Source organism: Ranitomeya imitator, chromosome 6, assembly GCF_032444005.1.
Source record: "Ranitomeya imitator isolate aRanImi1 chromosome 6, aRanImi1.pri, whole genome shotgun sequence".
In the NCBI taxonomy this organism is placed as follows: domain Eukaryota; kingdom Metazoa; phylum Chordata; class Amphibia; order Anura; family Dendrobatidae; genus Ranitomeya; species Ranitomeya imitator.
The window spans coordinates 88,131,894-88,153,437 of NC_091287.1; the positions used below are offsets into that span (position 1 = coordinate 88,131,894).

General features: G+C 42.2%; 1 protein-coding gene across 4 annotated transcripts in view; it reads left to right on the forward strand.

The window, feature by feature from the left end:
• Positions 1 to 21,544, forward strand: part of PALS2 (protein associated with LIN7 2, MAGUK p55 family member) — a 154,487-nt gene that overhangs the window by 98,313 nt on the left and 34,630 nt on the right. For all 4 annotated transcript variants that reach the window (XM_069729870.1, XM_069729867.1, XM_069729869.1 and 1 more), the window contains 2 exons: positions 7,429 to 7,590; positions 17,446 to 17,648. In XM_069729870.1, coding sequence (XP_069585971.1) covers positions 7,429 to 7,590; positions 17,446 to 17,648 — 365 coding nt within the window. The remainder of the gene's footprint in view (positions 1 to 7,428; positions 7,591 to 17,445; positions 17,649 to 21,544) is intronic.

Here is a 21,544-nt window from a genome sequence, read left to right on the forward strand (position 1 = left end):
AATTTTATATGTAGATTAGTGCCATAATTGTGATGACATCATGTTATGTCTTAAGTTAGAAATGACCTGATTATGATAGAATCACTTGTTTTTTTTGTGGTTTTTTTTCTCCAGTTTTACTGCACTTGGTTTATTTTTTATATTTAAAAAAAAAATGGGTGGAGAAAAAAGAGCCCTTTATATGGCTGTATTGTCAAAAATAACTTATTGCTCTGGAGAAAATAGGGGGTGGGACACAAAAAAATCATCCAGGCACTAAGGGGTTATTTGATGCCAGTGGTCGTAATAAAGACTGAAATCTAGAAGTAAACCTGCTAACATTTCTATGCTTATTATTTTAGTGTGTTAGGAAAAATGCCCACAATCTTGTTTGTGACAGAGCGGGAAGGGCTGTACTTTGTTTTCCTACAAAGCTCGGAGGGTGTGACGTGGGAGCGGAGGGAGTGACGTGGGGGCAGAGGGAGTGACGTGGGGGCAGAGGGAGTGACGTGGGAGCGGAGGGAGTGACGTGGGAGCGGAGGGAGTGACGTGGGAGCGGAGGGAGTGACGTGGGGGCGGAGGGAGTGACGTGGGGGCGGAGGGAGTGACGTGGGGGCGGAGGGAGTGATGTGGGGGCGGAGGGAGTGATGTGGGGGCGGAGGGAGTGATGTGGGGGCGGAGGGAGTGACGTGGGAGCGGAGGGAGTGACGTGGGAGCGGAGGGAGTGACGTGGGAGCGGAGGGAGTGACGTGGGGGCGGAGGGAGTGACGTGGGGGCGGAGGGAGTGACGTGGGAGCGGAGGGAGTGACGTGGGAGCGGAGGGAGTGACGTGGGAGCGGAGTGAGTGACGTGGGGGCGGAGGGAGTGACGTGGGGGCGGAGGGAGTGACTTGGGGGCGGAGGGAGTGACTTGGGGGCGGAGGGAGTGACGTGGGAGTGGAGGGAGTGACGTGGGAGCAGAGGGAACCGTAGTGTCTCACACAGACTAGTTTTCCATGAAATGTCCTGTACAGGGAAATATTTGAAGGTCTGTATTTTTGCATTTTGCAAATGACGCTGGTAGGCAGTTATATGTAAGCGAAGGTTCTCCTAACGTAATTCTTAACCAGTAGTAGAGAACTACTTTTCCATGATTCCCTTAAATTATAGCCGGGGGTGGGGATTCTGTGGCCCGCAGGCCGCTTATAGCCCACGATGACCTTCTCTCCAACACCCGGGCAGATTCCCAGGGTCCACAGTGCTTAGGCCAGCAACTGTATTTAAGAGCTGGTGGCCATCAAATTTCTTCTTGCTCTGTGAAAAAGGAATTAAACTGGGAAGAAAAAAAGTGCAATAGGGGTGCACTTATGCAATAACAATGGGGTGTCATGCAAAAGGGGCGATAAACTCACCTTGCTGAGTTGCTTAATGGCAACACATAAACGGCATCTAACAACTGCTGCACAGATACCGGTCGAAAGGACGACCACGGGAATGAGGAAAACGACGGGAGGTATCACTTATGTGCTGCTGAGATAAAATCCTTAAAATCAAATTGTTTATTAGAACAGGTTTACAAGCCAACGCGTTTCAAGGTGACGCTGGACCTCTTCATCAGGACAAACCTGGACCAGTTTCCCATCGTTTTCCTTATTTCTTACCCTGTGAGCATGGGCACGCAACATTCACTACTGAATGCTGAGACGAGTGCATTGAAAAATTATGTCTTGGCACCAGTGCCAGCATCAGGACGTACTTTGTGGGTGGAGGTGGTGCACGAGGACGGTATAAATATCCAAAAGGCCTTTGGCAGAAAAAAAATGTTCCCTGCCATAGGCGAACAGGTGTGTTTACCACCCAAAGTGTGTGTTCATTTTAGGGGAAACAATCTTGAAGCTGCAGCCCCATACTCCACATCAGACCCTAAGGCCACGTTCCCACAATGAGTGTTTGGCACTGAAGAATTTCTGCACCTATTTAAATTGGGTTACTTGCAGTTTTTCATTGCATTTCTTTTTGAAGTGCCTTTTTATCACTTTTTTTGTATCTTTTTGGTGTGTCAAGCTTTAAATATATCGTCTTTGTTTTTCATACATCCTGGTATTTGGCTTTGACAAAACTTTGATACACTTAGGTGCAGATTACATGCCTCTTTGATGCGTTTCCACTGCTCTAATGCACTAAAAGTGCATGAGTTTTTTGCCTGTGGTTTTTCTGCATCTAACGCAAGACTATGGAAAAAAAACGTACAGAAAACTCTGTGTAATCGAACGAGGAATTGTTATGCTTTGTATTTGAAACGCGTGCCACAGGTCAGTTTACACTGAGTAAAATTAAAGCAGTTGGCAGACGATCTCTATAGATCCCATCCACTTTGCTGGAACTGTAAGGCTGTGTGCACACGTTGCAGATTTGAGTGCAGAATTTTCTGCACAAAATCTGCATCTCCTGGCAGAAAACGCAGTTGCAGATTTGATGTGTTTTCCTTGCAGATTTTGTGCATTTTTCCTGCGGATTTCATGCGTTTTTTTTACCCCTGCGGATTTCTATAATGGAATGGGTGCAGAAACGCTGGAGATCCGCACAAAAGAAGTGACATGCTCCTTTCAATCCGCTGTTTTCTGTGCGGAATTTTTCGCACCATTAGCACAGCATTTCTTTTCCCTATTGATTTACATTGTACTGTAAATCACTTTGCGGATCTGCAGCGTTTCTGCGTTTTTCTGTGTGACAGCTCTCCAGCGACCACACAGCGACTAAACAGCGACTAAACAGCGACGCTGCAGCGATCGGCATCGTTGTCTATATCGCTGCAGCGTCGCTTAATGTAACGGTACATTTAGTGACACTTTTAAAGTACAAAACACACGTTAAGTTTGAGCTTGTTTCCCTTTCCTAACATATATGGATAAAGGTTGGTACATTTTATTAAATATATTCGTCCCTAAAATGGATTAGTGAACTATATGCAGATTGATGCTGTGTGGCTACTTTGCTGCCTCTGGAGCTGGAGGCTTTGGATGTGTTGGGTGAGATATCAAATCTGAGGATTATCGGGGCATTTTAGTGCGAATTGTGCTCCCAAGAATAGGAAAACTAGGTTTGAGCCAAACTGAATAAACCCCCAGTGCACATATCGAAAACGTACACAAGAATGGATAAGGGAAAAAATAATCACTGTTAAATGGACCAGCAACGAGTCTAGAAGCTCACAGGTAATGAGACTGACGGGCTGGAGGCAGGCGTGCTTGGAAAGGACTACAGTTCCATGGTTCCTCCTCTCCCACAGACGTGGTTTCTATTGTCCGATGCCTGCATGTCCCTCTGTTAGGAGGTATAAGTCAGTGCTGGAACTATTCTATACACACAGCACAGCTACAGGGAAACGGTTCTGCTCACTGCACGCAGTGCAATGTGCTGCCTAGCATGAGAAACCCAATCCTCCAGAGACGAGGAGATTTGTGCACAGGCGTACATGTGTGCCTCACTTTGGCGAATGTTGTTAAAGGGTTAGGGAGTATTGGACTGCATCTGTAAGACTCCTTTCCCTAAATTGAACTAATCACTCCCTCTTGTAATTAAACCTATGCAGTTATGACTGCACATTGAGGACATGCAGAGAAAGTACTTCCCTACTGTAGTAATACAAAACCCTTTTTTTTTCTCCTCTATATTTTGATGGCTTTTATCCAGGAGATCATTTTTTAGTCCTATTACGGGTGTTCTATGCATGTTAGAGTAATGGCATATTTCAGAAGTGACGTGTTCGGATATCCCTTTCTATACATACACGTGTTGTCATCCTATGGGCGATTCTTGCCAATCCCACGATTTGGCCTCTCCTGCCCGGATTCAGAGATTTGTCCACACAGGAAAGGCATCTGGTGTTTCTGGCTTCATTGGGACAATTTAGTGTGGTTGGAAAACAAACCCTCATAATCAGATATGGGCTGCTGGCAGGCGGCCTGGCTGATAACGATCCTGGTGACTCGCTAAATAGAATTTTCTGTTACAAAGGGGAAAGTTCCTTGGAGCAAATTTGGATTAGTTGATCCATGTTGCTGCTTTTATCGTGAACATGAGCTTTTGGCAGAAGAAGAATTTTGTCCAGCAGATTCATGCCGATGTTTGCCATTTCCTAAAAATGTTTATTCCGGATTCTTGTAAACATTGTGCTGTCATCTAGGCAAAATACATAAATTAGATTTACATCCAAACTTTATAAATGGATTCAAAGAGATAACAAGCATAATTATAAATATAAAAAACTGACCGACCCTTCCAAACAGAAAAAGACAAGCGTGAGCAGGTGCAAGCTAAGAGAGACACTAACAAACTAAAGCTGCACTCTGAAACGCAATAGTATGTAATCATTGAATATATGAAATGGGACCTGCATTACTGCTGTAGAAATCATGTTAAGAAATTAAGCTACTTGGCGCACAAATTTAGGCAATTCATGTCAGCCAACAGCCAGCGACAAGGTGTATCCCTTTGTTGGGACCCTAAACCTAACATGATGCTTCTTCATGCTAGGTTTGGGGTCCCAGCTAAGGGGTACGCCTTGTTGCTGGCTGTTGGGCTGACATGAATTGGCCAATTTGTGCGCTAGGTACCTTCATTTTTTTTAACATGTTTTATACAGCAGTAATGCAGGTCCCATTTCATATCTTCAATGCTTATATATTAAAGCGTTTCAGAGTGCAGCTTTAATTTGTTAGTTAAGCATAATTAGTGTTTCACTTGTTGACAATAATTTACAAATTGCCAATAAATATAATTCCTAGCTAAAGATTCCAAAATATAACTTTTAATAAAATCTTTTAATCAGTATGTATATGAAAAATGTGCACAATTAAAATCACAAAGTGCACATTTTTCATAACATATATGTACATTTATTATAAGTAATTTATTAAATATGGCCGCAGACCACATATTGTTGCTTATTGTGTATTTGAACAGCACATTATTGCTTATTGAAACAAATAAAACGGCTGCCTCCCCAACATGTTTCACCATTACTGGCGTTTTCAGGGGTAATGAGGATGCAATAAGCAACAATATGTGGTCTGCGGCCACATTTAACAGTGTCTGATTCAGATTAGTTTCAGCTATTAGTGTGAGATCCTTCTGACAGAATGAATAATATACTGCTAGTTAGGTAGTTAAGTCAGGTAGCAGTGGACCTGAATGTTAATTTTAGATAATTCTTGGGTTCAACAACCCTTCACCATTTTATAGGATAAAATAAACTACCGTAGTTATAAGAGTTAACTGCTACTGGTGATATAACATTATACTCAGCTATTTAATATTAAGAGCCTGAATAGGCCATATGCAAAGCATTCTTGTTGTGAGATATCGGTGCATATGTATGTATGTGTGTGTGTATATATATATATATATATTAGATGGTGGCCCGATTCTAACGCATCGGGTATTCTAGAATATATATGTAGTTTATTTATGAAGGTTTCAGAATAATGTGGTTCAAATCCCATGCCAATTCGCGGCCAGACTTCGTCTGTCGCTGATTGTTCGTGACCGGCCAGGCTCGACTAATCAGTGAAGCCAGGGCCAGCTCCAGGTTTTTGAGGGCCCCGGGCGAAAGAGTCTCACAGCCCACGTAGCATATAACACAGCCCACATAGTATATAGCACAGCCCACGCAGTATATAACACAGCCCACGTAGTGTATTGCACAGCTTACGTAGTATATATCACCACCCACGTAGTATATAGCACAGCCCACGCAGTATATAACACAGCCCATGTAGTATATAGCACAGCCCATGTAGTATATAGCACAGCTTACGCAGTATATTACACAGCCCACGTAGTATATAGCACAGCCCACGTAGTATGTAGCACAGCCCACGTAGTATATAACACAGCCCAAGTAGTATATTGCACACTCACATAGTATATAACACAGCCAATGCAGTATATTGCACAGCCCATGCAGTATATTGCACAGCCTACGTAGTATATTGCACAGCCACACAGTATATAACACAGGCTACGCAGTATATAACACAGCCCACGTAGTATAAAGCAATGTGGGCACCATATCCCTGTTAAATAATACTATTAAAATAAAAAATAGTTATATACTCACCTTCCGGCGCTAACCCCCCCAGATCCAGCCCAGGCTTTTAGCGATGCTCCTCGGGCGCTCCTTTCCCAGTAATGCCTTGCGGCAATAAACCGTGATGATGTAGCAGTCAACATCATCTCGCGAGACCGCTACGTGATCTCGAGTCATTGCCACAATGCATTCTTGGGACCGGAGCGTCGCGAGGAGCTGGAGAGGTGTGGACACCGGAAGGTGAGAATATAATGTTTTGTTTTTTTTTATTATTTTTAACATTATATGTTTTTACTATTGATGATGCATAGGCAGCATCAATAGTAAAAAGTAAATCGGTGTTTAAATTCCGCCCCAATATCGCTGATTGGTCGCGGCCTGCTGGGCGCGATCAATCAGCGACTTCCGCGACAGACAAACAGATGGAAGTACCCCTTAGACAATCATATATTTATTTATTTATATTTATTTATATATTTTGTGTGAGGTATGGAGCGCCAGAGAGGCCATATACATTACAGGCTGACTGCATCAACTACCCTCCTTATTTTTGTGTGATCAGTTGAATAGTTATCATAGAATGTGCGTCTCTACTTAAGAGAAATAAGGCCATTACACTATTTATGATTTGAATTGTGCACAATTTTCATATATATATATTTATTAAATTATTATTTTGCACTGATTCCTTGAACTAATTTGGTGGTTCACTTGTTGGCAAGCCACCTTCTATGTGAAAAGGAGTTGAGATAGGGAAGCAAAACTTCTATGGCTTCTGGTTACAGCACCATATTTAAGTCAATGGAGGGGAGTGAGGCAAGCAGATCATGCTGATATTTTCTCGTAAGTATTTGGCCCCCCCAGGGCTGGATTCACATCTGCACTGCTCAGTACTGCTGTATAATATCCAGGACAGCAGGAATTCTTCATATCTCTGTGCTCTATATCAGGGGTCCCCAACTCCAGTCCTCAAGGCCCACCAACATGTCATGTTTTCAGGATTTCCTTAGTCTTGCCCAGGTAATAATTGCATCACCTGTGCAATGCAAAGGAAATCCTGAAAACATGACCTGTTGGTTGGCCTTGAGGACTGGAGTTGGGGACCTCTGCTCTATATGAAAGATATCATAGCAGTCAGTTGCCCCCATTTGCTTAGAATAAACTAAAAATTGCTGCTGAAACGTATGAAAACGTGAGATGCAAATCCACACACGACACTTATTCTTAAAAGCTTCATGACACAGATACACGAAGACTTAGACATAGCGAAACACCTCCTGTCTGGTGTTATTTTTTTTAATATTGGTTTGAGTGATGGTAAATGCCAGTGTTTTTGGTTTAAGTTATATGATTAATTTTGTAACTTTTCACTCTTTATAGAATTTGACCGGCATGAAATTCAGATATATGAAGAGGTAGCGCGTATGCCCCCATTCCAGAGGAAGACTCTGGTTTTAATTGGAGCACAAGGAGTGGGCCGAAGAAGTTTGAAAAACCGATTGATAGTTATTAATCCCACCCAGTTTGGGACGACGGTTCCCTGTAAGTTGTGAAGCTTTGTTGTGACGGTTATCTGGTATCCCACTGCAGCAATCCATCGATAATGTCTTAGAGAGTCAACTGTGCATAACCACAAATTGAGGCACACGACAATGACATGCAAACTCCTTTCATATAGTAATTACAGCTTGTACTTACTCCTCTAATACATTAAAAATATAATCTAACCACCTTTAGTATAAAAGAAAAATAGACGGGCACTACAATGAAATAATGCAGAGTTTTGTGCCATACACCGAAAAGACTACCGTAATTGGAATGGGTGGAGGAGAGATGGGTGGATATTAGACACCAATAACCCCAAATAAGACTATAGATTCAGGAATGTCCACAAAAGTGAGAAGATACTTTATTAATGCCAAAACATGCACAGGAATAAGTATAAAATCAATTAAAAACGAAAGAGAGGTAGGGGAATACCTTTTGTAACAAAGCAGGTGAAAGGACGTTCTCCCAAAGCAACAAAGGTAAATGCAAAAATGTTCTATAATATACAAAGATTACCTAAATGCACAATAAAGCAATGAATATCAAAAAGCTATATCCATATAAACCATCTAAATCAAGCATTACATATGCTAAAGTGCCTTTAACGATTGAATTAACTCATTTGAACATATTGTAGATTTTTATCAATACCCAATGCCAATATGTTAAGATAAAGTGTTCATACAAACCATGAAGTAGGCAACCTACAATAAAAAAGATAAGGAGAAGTGGAGAGTCGCGAACCCCACGTGTTGTGCCACAGCAATGTAGCGTCTTCAGGGGTAAAGTCCCTTAATGCTTGATTTAGGTTGTTTATATGGATATAGCTTTTTGATATTCAATACTTTATTTTGCTTTTAGGTAAACCTTGTATATTGTAGTGTATTTTTGCATTTACTTTTGCTGTTTTGAGAGACAGTCCTTTTCACCTTTTTTATTGTGACGTGGTGATTGTGCTTTGCAACAAAAGGTATTCCTCCAATTTTTTTATTCTTATTCCTGTTCATGTTTTGGTATTAATAAAGTATCTTCTCACTTTCTTGGACATTCCTCCATGTATTGTCTTATTATTTTGGGTTATTGATGGCTGATATCCACCCATCTCTCCTCCACCCAATGCATATTCATCTAAGTGAAAATAATCTCTGTGAGATGTCTGATATTTTAATCAAGCCATCGTCCATTGGAAGCGCTGTGTAGATGGCGGCAGGTGTATGCACATTTGTATATGTGAGCACTACACTACGTAGCTCTAACTTTTTTTTGAGGGGGTGCTTCCATGCTGACTTTTCGTCCTTTGCTGTTTTCTTGCATATTACAGCTGGCTACCATGTTTTACAGTAAACTTTTTCTGATTACAGTCTCTTCTGTCTCCACCTTCGTAGCATTTCAAAGTTGTCAGGTGTTATAGTTCTTTATTTACAGAGTGACAGAGTGATTTGTGCTATGCTATTTTTTTCCAGCAGAATAAGTGATGATTTAGGTATGTCATACTGAAATTATTGCCTGGTGCCGTGTTTTGTGGCAGCTGTCACATGTTATGTTGTAAAACCACAAAGCTGCACTTTTTTTTTTTTTTGGGGGGGGGGGGGGAAATGTTGTTTTTCCAAATTGCAGGATACTAATAACCAAGTATTTGTGATTCCTATTGCCTTTCAGTGGTCGTATTGGAAATATTTTTAAATAAATTAATCTACTATATAATTGTCTAAGGGTCACTTCCATCTGTCTGTCCCGGATATTCATTGGTCGCGGCCTCTGTCCGTCATGGAATCCAAGTCGCTGATTGGTCGTGGCAAAACGCCCACGACCATTGCCACGACCAATCAGCGACGGGCACAGTCCGGCGGCAACATGGCCGTTAATGGAGTGCGTTACACCGCGGCATAACGCGATCCATTAGCGCTGCCATTAACCCTGTGTGAGCGCTGACTGGAGGAGAGTACGGAGCGGGCACTGACTGCGGGGAGGAAGGAGCGGCCATGTTGCCGCCGGACTGTGCCCGTCGCTGATTGGTCGTGGCTGTTTTGCCGCGACCAATCAGCGACTTGGATTTCCATGACAGACAGAGGCCGCGACCAATGAATATCCGTGACAGACAGACAGACAGAAAGACGGAAGTGACCCTTAGACAATTATATATATACTAGATGGTGGCCCGATTCTAACGCATCGGGTATTCTAGAATATGCATGTCCACGTAGTATATTGCACAGCCCACGTAGTATATTGCACAGCCCACGTAGTATATTGCACAGCCCACGTAGTATATTGCCCAGCCACGTAGTATATTGCCCAGCCACGTAGTATATTGCCCTGCCACGTAGTATATTGCCCTGCCACGTAGTATATTGCCCTGCCACATAGTATATTGCCCAGCCACGTATATTGCCCAGTGACGTAATATATTGCCCAGCCACGTATATTGCCCAGTGACGTAGAATATTGCCCAGCCACGTAGTATATTGCCTAGTGACGTAGTATATTGCGCAGCCATGTAGTATATTGCCCAGACACGTAGTATATTGCCCAGACACGTAGTATATTGCCCAGCCACGTAGTGTATTGCCCAGTGACGTAGTATATTGCCCAGTGATGTAGTATATTGCATAGTGACGTAGTATATTGCCCAGCCACGTAGAATATTGCCTAGTGACGTAGTATATTGCGCAGCCACATAGTATATTGCCCAGCCACGTAGTATATTGCCTAGTGACGTAGTATATTGCGCAGCCACGTAGTATATTGCCCAGTTACGTAGTATATTGCCCAGTTACGTAGATATTGCCTAGTGACGTAGTATATTGCGCAGCCACGTAGTATATTGCCCAGTGACGTAGTATACAGCACAGAGCCACGTAGTATATTGCCCAGTGACGTAGTATACAGCAAAGAGCCACGTAGTATATTGCACAGCGAAGTAGTATACAGCACAGAGTCACGTAGTATATTGCCCAGCTACATGGTATATTGCCCAGCCAGGTTTGTCACAGGTGAAAAAATAAACATATACTCACCTTTCCGAAGGCCCCTTGTAGTCCACGGCAGCTTCCGGTGCCAGGGTTGGTATTAGTGCAGGACCTGTGATGACGTCGCGGTCACATGACCGTGACGTCATGGCCGGTCCTTCTGCCACCGGAACCTGCAACGGAAGATGGCGGTCGGCGCAAGCTGCTACGGAGGGTGAGTATAGTAGGTTTTTTTTTTTCATTATTATTTTTAAAATTACATTTTTTACTATTGATGCCGCATAGGCAGCGTCAATAGTAAAAAGTTGGGGACACACAGGGTTAATAGCGGCGGTAATGGAGTTCGTTACCCGCGGCATAACGCGGTTCGTTACCGCCGGCATTAACCCTGTGTTAGCGGTGACCGGAGGGGAGTATGCGGGTGACAGGCACTGACTGCAGGGAGTAAGGAGCGGCCATTTTCTTCCGGACTGTGCCCGTCGCTGATTGGTCGCGGCAGCCATGACAGGCAGCTGGTGAGACCAATCAGCGAATGAATAACCGTGACAGAAGGACAGACAGACAGACGAAAGTGACCCTTAGACAATTATATATATATATATATATAGATATATATTATTTAGGCACTGACCTAAAGGGTATGTTCACACTGGGTGTTTTTGCTGCGCTTTCTTTCTGCAGCAAAACCTGATCTCTTGGCAGGAAAGAAGCTGCTGCAAAAACGCATTTTTTGGTGCATTTTTGCTTTTGGTTTTGGTGCATTTTTTTCATGCGTTTTGGGGCTAACTTGTCTCTTTTTGCATGCTAATAAAGTTGAGTGCCCCCAGAGGAAAAAAAAAAAAACTACTTCCGGTAGAACCATACCTCTAGATCCTTTGAAATGCCGGCAATTCATCTGCCACGTACAGTAAAATCACAGGGACAGATTAGAATAGATATATACCCATAGAATACATGGATTTATTGATGTCAGTGACAGATACATAGAGAGATAGATACATAGAGAGATACATAGATCTATATTACATAGATGGAAGAAAAGCCACCAATTCAGCCATGTACAGTAAAATCACAGCAGGATCCGACAGGATAGAGATGGATTACATACAGTAAATACAAATAGAATAGGTAGATATAGAGATGCCAGTGACAAATACAATTAGTACAGTGTCCAGCTTACTGTACATGTATTTAGTTATTAAAAATTTTATTTTTCTGAAAAAAATGGCATGGGCTCCTGCGTAATTTTTTTTAACCAGCAGAGGGAAAGCCGACAGCTGGGAGCAGATGTTTATAGCCTGGGAAGGGGGTAATACCCGTGGAGCTTCCCAGGCTATTATCAGCTCACAGCTGTATACTTAGCCTTTACTGGCTATTAAAATGAGGGACCCAAAAAAAGACGTAGAGTCCCACTATAATTAATAACCAGCAGAGGCTATGCAGACAGCTGTGGGCTGATATTAATAGCCTAGGAAGGGGTCATGGATTCGCGTCCCCCAGGCTAAAAACATCATCTTTCAACCGCCAAAGAAAAGGCGCATCTATAAGATGCGCCAATTCTGATGCTTAGCCTAGCTTTTCCCACTTGCCCTTTAGCAGTGGCAAGTGGGGTGATAGTGGGGGGTTAATTTCACATTTGTATTGGCAAGTGACATCAATTAGTAATGGAGAGGCATCAATTACTAAGCCCATAGTCATATTATAAAACGCACCCACCAAGAATAAAGTCATCTTAATTGAAAGACTCCTTTAATAAATCTTAATTATACAATACTTATGACCTCGCCTAATTCCACTGAAGCTCTCGTTGTCCTGTAATAAAACAAAAATTAAAACCATATCCCTCACCTGTCCGTCGTTCCGTCACACGCCATAACCCATGTCTAGGGGATAATTAGCGCCAAGATGTGACCGTCCAGGTTGAGAACAACTGATGAATTAGCTAATGTGAGCGCAGCAGCGGTGACGTCACTTAGGCTGCGTTCTCAGCCGGGCTGAACTGCGGTTACCTCGGTGAGATCCCCGCTAGCACCGTGAGAAAGTCGCACAGTTACCTCCGTGGCCCCTTACCAGCCTGAGAAATACCATCCCCATCTGTCTGCTTTAGCAAAGCTGGTTGTCAAAAATGAGGGGGACCCCACGCAGTTTTTTTTTAATTATTTAAATAAATAATGTGGGTCCCCTCTATTCTTGATAGCCAGCCTTGCTGACAGCTGAGGGTTGTGAGTTTTGCCTGGCTCGTTACCAAAAATAGGGGATGATCTACACAGGTGTTATTTTTTATTTTATTTTTTTAATTATTTTACAGTGGCTGATGAATACTCCCATCCGCAGCTCCTACTCTCACTGTTATTAGCTGCAGCAGGTGTCGGATGATGGGAGCGATAGTCCCATCAGCTGAGACCAATGACCGGAGGTAAACGTTATACCTCCGATCACAGCTACAGCTACATCTTTTGACAGCGTGGGAACCGCGGCTCTCTGACCGGCGGGGTTGGTTTCACCACCGATCGGAAGCAGTGTTTGCCGAGTTGTTATGCATATCTCAAACATTGTATTGTCGGGCCCCCCATTCAAGTGAATGGGGTTCAGGTCCGTTCTGCTGGATGACAGGCTGTATGAACGCATCATGCAACCATGCAAGCCTGCCAACTAGATCGATATACCAAAAGAGATGGAGTACAAGTCCATATTCATTAAAAAAGTATAAATTTTTATTAAACAATACTTCAGAAACAGAAATTATAAATATTGAAATATAAAATCAATAGGTACAGACTATTTCAGCAAAGGAAACATGAATAGCACAGAATACCCCTGATGATACCATAAACAAATAACAGTAAAGTGCATAGTGCATACTGGGTAGGCATGTACAGGGGTAGGGTAATAGGTATAACTAGTATCTAAACCCTTATTTAAGGATCCGGAATCAAGTGTTCCATATTTTAAGTCATCCCCACCCCTAAACTCCTTACCCATTGCGCGGCATCAGAAGGGTCCACACCGTAGCCCCAACTACCAACTAGATGTAGCAGAGCTGACTTTGAGGTCACATCCTGCTGAAAAAAAGTCAACCTGCGTATTTGCAGGGTTTTGTCACCATCCATTCAAGTCAATGGGTGAAAAATGCTGAAAAAATGCTGAAAGTGACATGCTCTATGTTAAAAAAGCACTGCAGTGTGTCAAAATCCTGATGACAAAAAAAATGTGTGTGCATGAGATTTCTGAAAACTCAAAGGCTTTGCTGATACTGTAAAAAGCAGTTGAAAATTAGCATAAAACGCACAGCAAAAATGCCCATTGTGAACATACCCCCAAACAACCGCTTAGCCTTAAGGTACCGTTACACTAAACGACTTACCAACGATCACGACCAGCGATACGACCTGGCCGTGATCGTTGGTAAGTCGTTGTGTGGTCGCTGGGGAGCTGTAACACAGACAGCTCTCTCCAGCAACCAACGATCTGGGGAACGACTTCGGCATCGTTGAAACTCTCTTCAACGATGCCGAAGTCCCCGGGTAACCAGGGTAAACATCGGGTTACTAAGTGCAGGGCCATGCTTAGTAACCCGATATTTATCCTGGTTACCATTGTAAAAGTAAAAAAAAAAAAAAACAGTACATACTCACATTCCGAAGTCTATCACGTCCCCCGCCATCAGCTTCCCGCACTGACTGTGTCAGCGCCGGCCGTAAAGCAGAGCACAGCGGTGACGTCACCGCTGTGCTCTGCTTTACGGCCGGCGGCGCTGACAGTCAGTGCAGGGAAGCTCATGGCGGGGGACGTGACAGACATCGGAATGTGAGTATGTACTGTTTTTGTTTTTTTTTTTTACTTTTACAATGGTAACCGGGGGAAATATCGGGTTACTAAGCGCGGCCCTGCGCTTAGTAACCCGATATTTACCCTGGTTACAAGTGAACACATCGCTGGATCAGCGTCACACACGCCGATCCAGCGATGACAACGGGTGATCAGCGACCAAAAAGAAGGTCTTGATCATTCCCGACGACCAACGATCTCCCAGCAGGGGCCTGATCGTTGGTCGCTGTCACACATAACGAGATCGTTAGCGGGATCGTTGCTACGTCACAAAAAGCGCAACGTTGCAACGATATCAATAACAAAATCGTTGTGTGAAGGTACCTTTATATTGAGGCTGTTGAGTTCTGATCGGCAGTGGGTGTCTTGCTCCGAACACTCTGGTCCCTTTTGTTATAGAATTATTTATTTTATTTTTCACTTTGATTTTTTTTTCTGATTGTCAGGGTTTAAAATGTCTCATTTTCTACAGTGATTCAATGTTACCGTATATACAGTGGGGCAAAAAAGTATTTAGTCAGTCAGCAATAGTGCAAGTTCCACCACTTAAAAAGATGAGAGGCGTCTGTAATTTACATCATAGGTAGTCCTCAACTATGGGAGGCAAACTGAGAAAAAAAAATCCAGAAAATCACATTGTCTGTTTTTTTTATCATTTTATTTACATATTATGGTGGAAAATAAGTATTTGGTCAGAAACAAAATTTCATCTCAATACTTTGTAATATATCCTTTGTTGGCAATGAGAGAGGTCAAACGTTTTCTGTAAGTCTTCACAAGGTTGCCACACACTGTTGTTGGTATGTTGGCCCATTCCTCCATGCAGATCTCCTCTAGAGCAGTGATGTTTTTGGCTTTTTGCTTGGCAACACGGACTTTCAACTCCCTCCAAAGGTTTTCTATAGGGTTGAGATCTGGAGACTGGCTAGGCCACTCCAGGACCTTCAAATGCTTCTTACGAAGCCACTCCTTCGTTGCCCTGGCGGTGTGCTTTGGATCATTGTCATGTTGAAGGACCCAGCCACGTTTCATCTTCAATGCCCTTGCTGATGGAAGGAGGTTTGCACTCAAAATCTCACGATACATGGCCCCATTCATTCTTTCATGTACCCGGATCAGTCGTCCTGGCCCCTTTGCAGAGAAACAGCCCCAAAGCATGATGTTTCCACCACCATGCTTTACAGTAGGTATGGTGTTTGATGGATGCAACTCAGTATTCTTTTTCCTCCAAACACAACAAGTTGTGTTTCTACCAAACAGTTCCAGTTTGGTTTCATCAGACCATAGGACATTCTCCCAAAACTCCTCTGGATCATCCAAATGCTCTCTAGCAAACTTCAGACGGGCCCAGACATGTACTGGCTTAAGCAGTGGGACACGTCTGGCACTGCAGGATCTGAGTCCATGGTGGCGTAGTGTGTTACTTATGGTAGGCCTTGTTACATTGGTCCCAGCTCTCTGCAGTTCATTCACTAGATCCCCCCGCGTGGTTCTGGGATTTTTGCTCACCGTTCTTGTGATCATTCTGACCCCACGGGGTGGAATTTTGCGTGGAGCCCCAGATTGAGGGAGATTATCAGTGGTCTTGTATGTCTTCCATTTTCTAATTATTGCTCCCACTGTTGATTTCTTCACTCCAAGCTGGTTGGCTATTGCAGATTCAGTCATCCCAGCCTGGTGCAGGGCTACAATTTTGTTTCTGGTGTCCTTTGACAGCTCTTTGGTCTTCACCATAGTGGAGTTTGGAGTCAGACTGTTTGAGGGTGTGCACAGGTGTCTTTTTATACTGATAACAAGTTTAAACAGGTGCCATTACTACAGGTAATGAGTGGAGGAAAGAGGAGACTCTTAAAGAAGAAGTTACAGGTCTGTGAGAGCCAGAAATCTTGATTGTTTGTTTCTGACCAAATACTTATTTTCCACCATAATATGCAAATAAAATGATAAAAAACCAGACAATGTGATTTTCTGGATTTATTTTTCTCAGTTTGTCTCCCATAGTTGAGGTCTACCTATGATGTAAATTACAGACGCCTCTCATCTTTTTAAGTGGCGGAACTTGCACTATTGCTGACTGACTAAATACTTTTTTGCCCCACTGTATGTATGGATGTACGAGTGCCTGCAGTATACCATTCTAACGTACATTAGGGATTTTCCAAAAAAAATGCCCAAAAAGCGGATGATGCATTGAGATTTACAAAATAACTGTCTCACCTGATAAAATTCCCACTGCTCCAGTAGCGCCTCTCAGGTGGGTCTGCTTGCTTTTCGTAGCGGTCCTGTGGGGATGACATTGCAACTACCCTCACAGGTAATTGCTGCAGCCATTCGCTGGTCTCGGTGGCCATGTGCTGACTATGCTTCTATCACCACTGAAGCCAGTAACTGGCTGCAGGAATTACGTGAGGGTCGTCACAACGTCATTATTGCAGGGCATCTAACAAAAATGTAGGAAATTTACTAGGTGTGTAATAACATTTTAATGCAACCCCTGCGTTTTGGAAGTCTTTTAAATTGTGGGAAACCCATATATACCGGTAATTTTGTTCTCTTGTCAGTGATGAGTACAAGTTTTGAAACATTAAAGGTTGCAGTATAAAAGCCTAATGTCACGAGTGTGTCACGTTAACCTGGGAGATCTGGGGTAGAAGATCTCTGCGTATTGTGAGTCACAGATTTTCCATTTGGCCTATATTAAATTAATTTGGTTTCCTTTGGTGCTGAGGCGGTTAACGACCCTGTCTATGCTGGTCCGAAACTTGCAGCTCCATTTTCAGCTGCCAGTATTGTGAGATTGCTGTAGTTTTTCAGCACCTGTTATTTTATATTGTCACAAAAGTTGTGTTGGTTCTGCTACAACTACCTAACGTTCACCTTCAAGTCCACATCCTCTCTGAAGAGGAAAACATAATGCCGAACATCCGCAGAGCCTCGCCAAGGTGGACACGCATTGTTTTGAGTATCTCTTGCTTTCTTGTTTTTCCTCTAACAAGCCTACAGAATATAAACCTTGTATCCTTTTGTCTTTTTATATTTAAATTATGTATAGTCACTTCACGCAAGCCACGGGAAGACGAAAAAGACGGGCATGCATACAGATTTGTGTCCAGATGTGAAATGGAGGCCGATGTAAAAGCTGGCAGATACCTGGAACATGGGGAGTACGAAGGAAATCTGTACGGCACCAAGATCGATTCTATTCATGAAGTTGTAATGGCTGGACGGACATGTATATTAGATGTAAACCCTCAGGTACTGGGTCATATTTTTATTTGTTGCATGCATGTAGCTATAGATTTCTGTAGGCCTGATGTGTTGTTTTTTTTTTTTAACATAAATTTGTCATATTTACAAGCTAGATTCTTTGATTATATAGGTTTTGTATAGAATGTCAGCTATTCAGCCCTACAGTAAATTTGCGTCCTAAAACCGGTTTCATGCAGAGATATAAAATAAAGTGAACAGTATTTTCCATAGCAAGCAGTCAATTTTGCTTTCCTTTTTCCAGTGTGGGTTAGCAACTAAATGATGAGTGAGGTTTTATAATATAAACAGGCAAGCCAAACTTGTGCTTGAAATTTGGTTTCCATTCACATGCAGGTTTTAAATAAATAACCCTAAAATTGGCGGTGTGAACAAAGCATGTTAGCCTTTTTTTTTTCTAATAAAAACATCTATCTATCTATCTTATAATATTTTCATTCAAATTTATAGTTCTTATTCTAAAACTTGGTCACTTTCCAGATCCTGGTAATCGTTTTATTTTTGAGAATGCGCTTTGTGCCATCTTGTTTTCCCTACATCCTCTTTGAATTTCAAGTGATAAACAAACTTTACTTGCTGTTAACTAAATTTACTTCACTTGTAGAGGGCCTCATTTTACTGTATATTATACATTGTTCTCCAGAAAAGTACAGTAAGTAAATCCAAGGATTCCTATTAAAGTACAATCATGGCCAAAAGTGTTGGCGCCCTTGAAAGTGTTCCAGAAAAGGAAGTATTTCTCCCAGAAAATTATTGCAACTACACATTTTGTTAGACACGTTTATTTCCTCTTTGTGTATTGGAACACTAAAAAAAAAAAACATGAACTAGGCCAATTTGACAGTTTTGGCAAACTGCAGTCTATCCAACAGAATTATCTGGGAGAAATGCTTTCTTTACTGGAACACTTTCAAGGGCGCCAACACTTTTAGCCATGACTGTATATAACCAAACACAAGACTTGTGAAAACCTTTTTTATACAATGTTTTTTTCAGGGCTTGTATTCACCTAAATCTGCCAATTTTTGCTTTTTTGAATGCAAGTCAAATAAATAAAGCAGCACACTGTGGCGCCAAAACCTGCAAACATGAACCATGAAAATTGAATTGCATTACTGCACTAGAAATATGAAAAATTGAGAAAGTTTAGCGCATAAATTGGCCAATTTATGTGTACCTTGTAGCCACGTTAAGGCATTTCTCGTATACAAGGTCCTAGCAATGCCTTTCCTCTCTAAGAATAGTCTTCATCTGAATGGGAAACTAAAAGGGAGTCCTTTTTTGAATGCAAAGTCAGACATTCAATATTTCTAGAGATCAGCAGGATTGTGCCTAGTAACCTACACACAGTTTCAGGTCAGCGCCATTCTACTGATTACAATGTTACCTTGGTTGATGAAACCCATCTTGTGATTGTTGTTTAATCTTTATTTTCAGTCTTAAGTTGATTTGCCTCTGCCCCGGGGTGGCCTGTGGGGGGAGGGGGGTCTTCATGTGGTGCTCGGATTAGATATTCATAGTGACAGGTCACTGATCCCTCACTGAACTGCCCTCTAGTTTACATAGTGAATATACTGTATGTACATACTTCAACAACAACAAAAAAAGCCCTTTTGCAGGCCAGTGCCAGCCATGGCACCTGCGCTGCAGCATAATCCCATGTTTACATTGTGTTCCAAATTATTATGCAAATTGGATTTAAGTGTCATAAAGATTTCATTGTTTTGTTTTTCAAATAAACTCATGGATGGTATTGTGTCTCAGGGCTCAATAGATAACTGAAATCAATCTTAAACACATGTGATTAGTTTTCCAGGTGATTCTAATTAAAGGAAAACTACTTAAAAATTGTGTTCCACATTATTAAGCAGGCCAAAGGTTTCAAGCAATATGAGAAATAAAAAGGATCTCTCTGCTGCTGAAAAGCATTAAAGGGAACCTGTCGCCTGAATTTGGCAGGACCGGTTTTCGGGTGTTTGATTCACGCTTTCCTTACCCGCTGGCTGCATGCTGGCCGCAATATTGGATTGAAGTTCATTCTCTATCCTCCGTAGTACACGCCTGCGCAAAGCAATCTTGCAGGTGACAGGTTCCCTTTAAATAGTGCAATGCCTTGGACAAGGTATGAAAAAATTAGATACTTCACAAAAACTTTGTGATCATCATACTGTGAAGAGATTTGTGACTGAAACAGAGCACAGACAGAGTTCATGCAGATAAAGGCATAATGAGGAAGGTTTCTGCCAGACAAATTCATTGGATTAAGAGAGCAGCTGCCAAAATACCATTACAAAGCAGCAAACAGTTATTTGAAGCTGCTGGTGCCTCTGGAGTCCCTCAAACCTCAAGGTGTATGATCCTTCAAAGGTTTGCTGTGGTGCATAAACCTACTATTCGGCCACCCCTAAACAGTGTTCACAAGCAGAAACGGTTGCAGTGGGCCCAGACATACATGAAGACTAATTTTCAAATAGTCTTGTTAAACTGATGAGTGTCAAGCAACCCTGGATGGTCCAGATGGATGGAGTAGTGGATGGTTGGTGGAGGCCACAATGTCGCAACAAGGCTGCGACGTCAGCGAGGTGGAGGAGTCATGTTTTGGGCGGGAATCATAGGGAAACAGCTGGTGGGGCCCTTTAAGGTTCCTGAAGATGTGAAAATGACCTCTGTAAAGTAAATGGCATTTCTGACTGACAACTTTCTTCCATGGTCTAAAAGAAGAAACTTGCCTTCAGGAGCAAAATCATCTTCATGCTGACAATGCACCATCTCATGCTGCAAAGAATACTTCTGAGTCATTGGCTGCTATGGGCATAAAAGGAGATAAACTCCTGGTGTGGCCACCATCTTCCCCCGACCACAACCCTATAGAGAACCTTTGGAGTATCATGAAGCAAAAGATCTATGAGGGTGGGAGGCAGTTCACATCAAAACAGCGGCTCTGGGAGGCTATTCTGACTTCATGCAAAGAAATACAAGCAGAAACTCTCCAAAAACTCACAAGTTCAATGGATGCAAGAATTGTAAAGGTGATATCAAAGAAGGGTTCCTATATTAACATGTAACTTGGCCAGTTAGGATATTTTGGAGTTAAATAGCTTTTTTGTTCAGTGAATGTGACCTCCTAATTCTGCAAATTCCACAAATGAGCATTTTCAGTTCTTTAAAACATATCAAATGTTTAGAAATTCTACTGTGCCTAAAAATTTGGAACAGTGCATTTTGAGTTTTTATTCATTTTGGAGATTATTCTGTTATCATTGGGAGGTTTCTTCAATAAAATTTGATGTATAATCTAACGGGTGATGACTTTTATTAGACTGACTGTCATTTGCACTGACCATTTAGGAAAATCTAAGAAAAATATCATTTGCATAATAATTTGGAACACGGTGTAATGTGGAGTTAATAACTGTTCTTGGTGTTTTCCTGAGGAATATTAAAAATCCATTTTAAAATGGCGCAGTAGCACAGTAGCACTATGGATATATATAGAGGCGATCGCAAAGAGCTGTTACTGCACAAGCGTGGCAGAGGTGGAGTTTTTTCTTCTCTAGCAAGATGGCGACGCGTGTGCTATAGCGGCTATTGTCAGATCTCCGCTATATACACCGATGACTGCTACTGTGCAGTTGCTGCGGGCCACATTTTAAAATTTTATTTTTTTATTGTACTCCTCAGGAAAACATGAAGCACAGTTATTAACTGCACATTAAACATGCGATTATGCTGCAGCGCAGGGGCCATGACTGACACCAGCCTGCACAAGGGTTTTTTTTTCTTGTTGAAGGAACATAATCCAATATTACATGTCTGTGCATGGCAAAAGTATGTGAACCTTTAGGATTAGCAGATAAAATGAGTCAAGTTTGGAGACAGGAAAA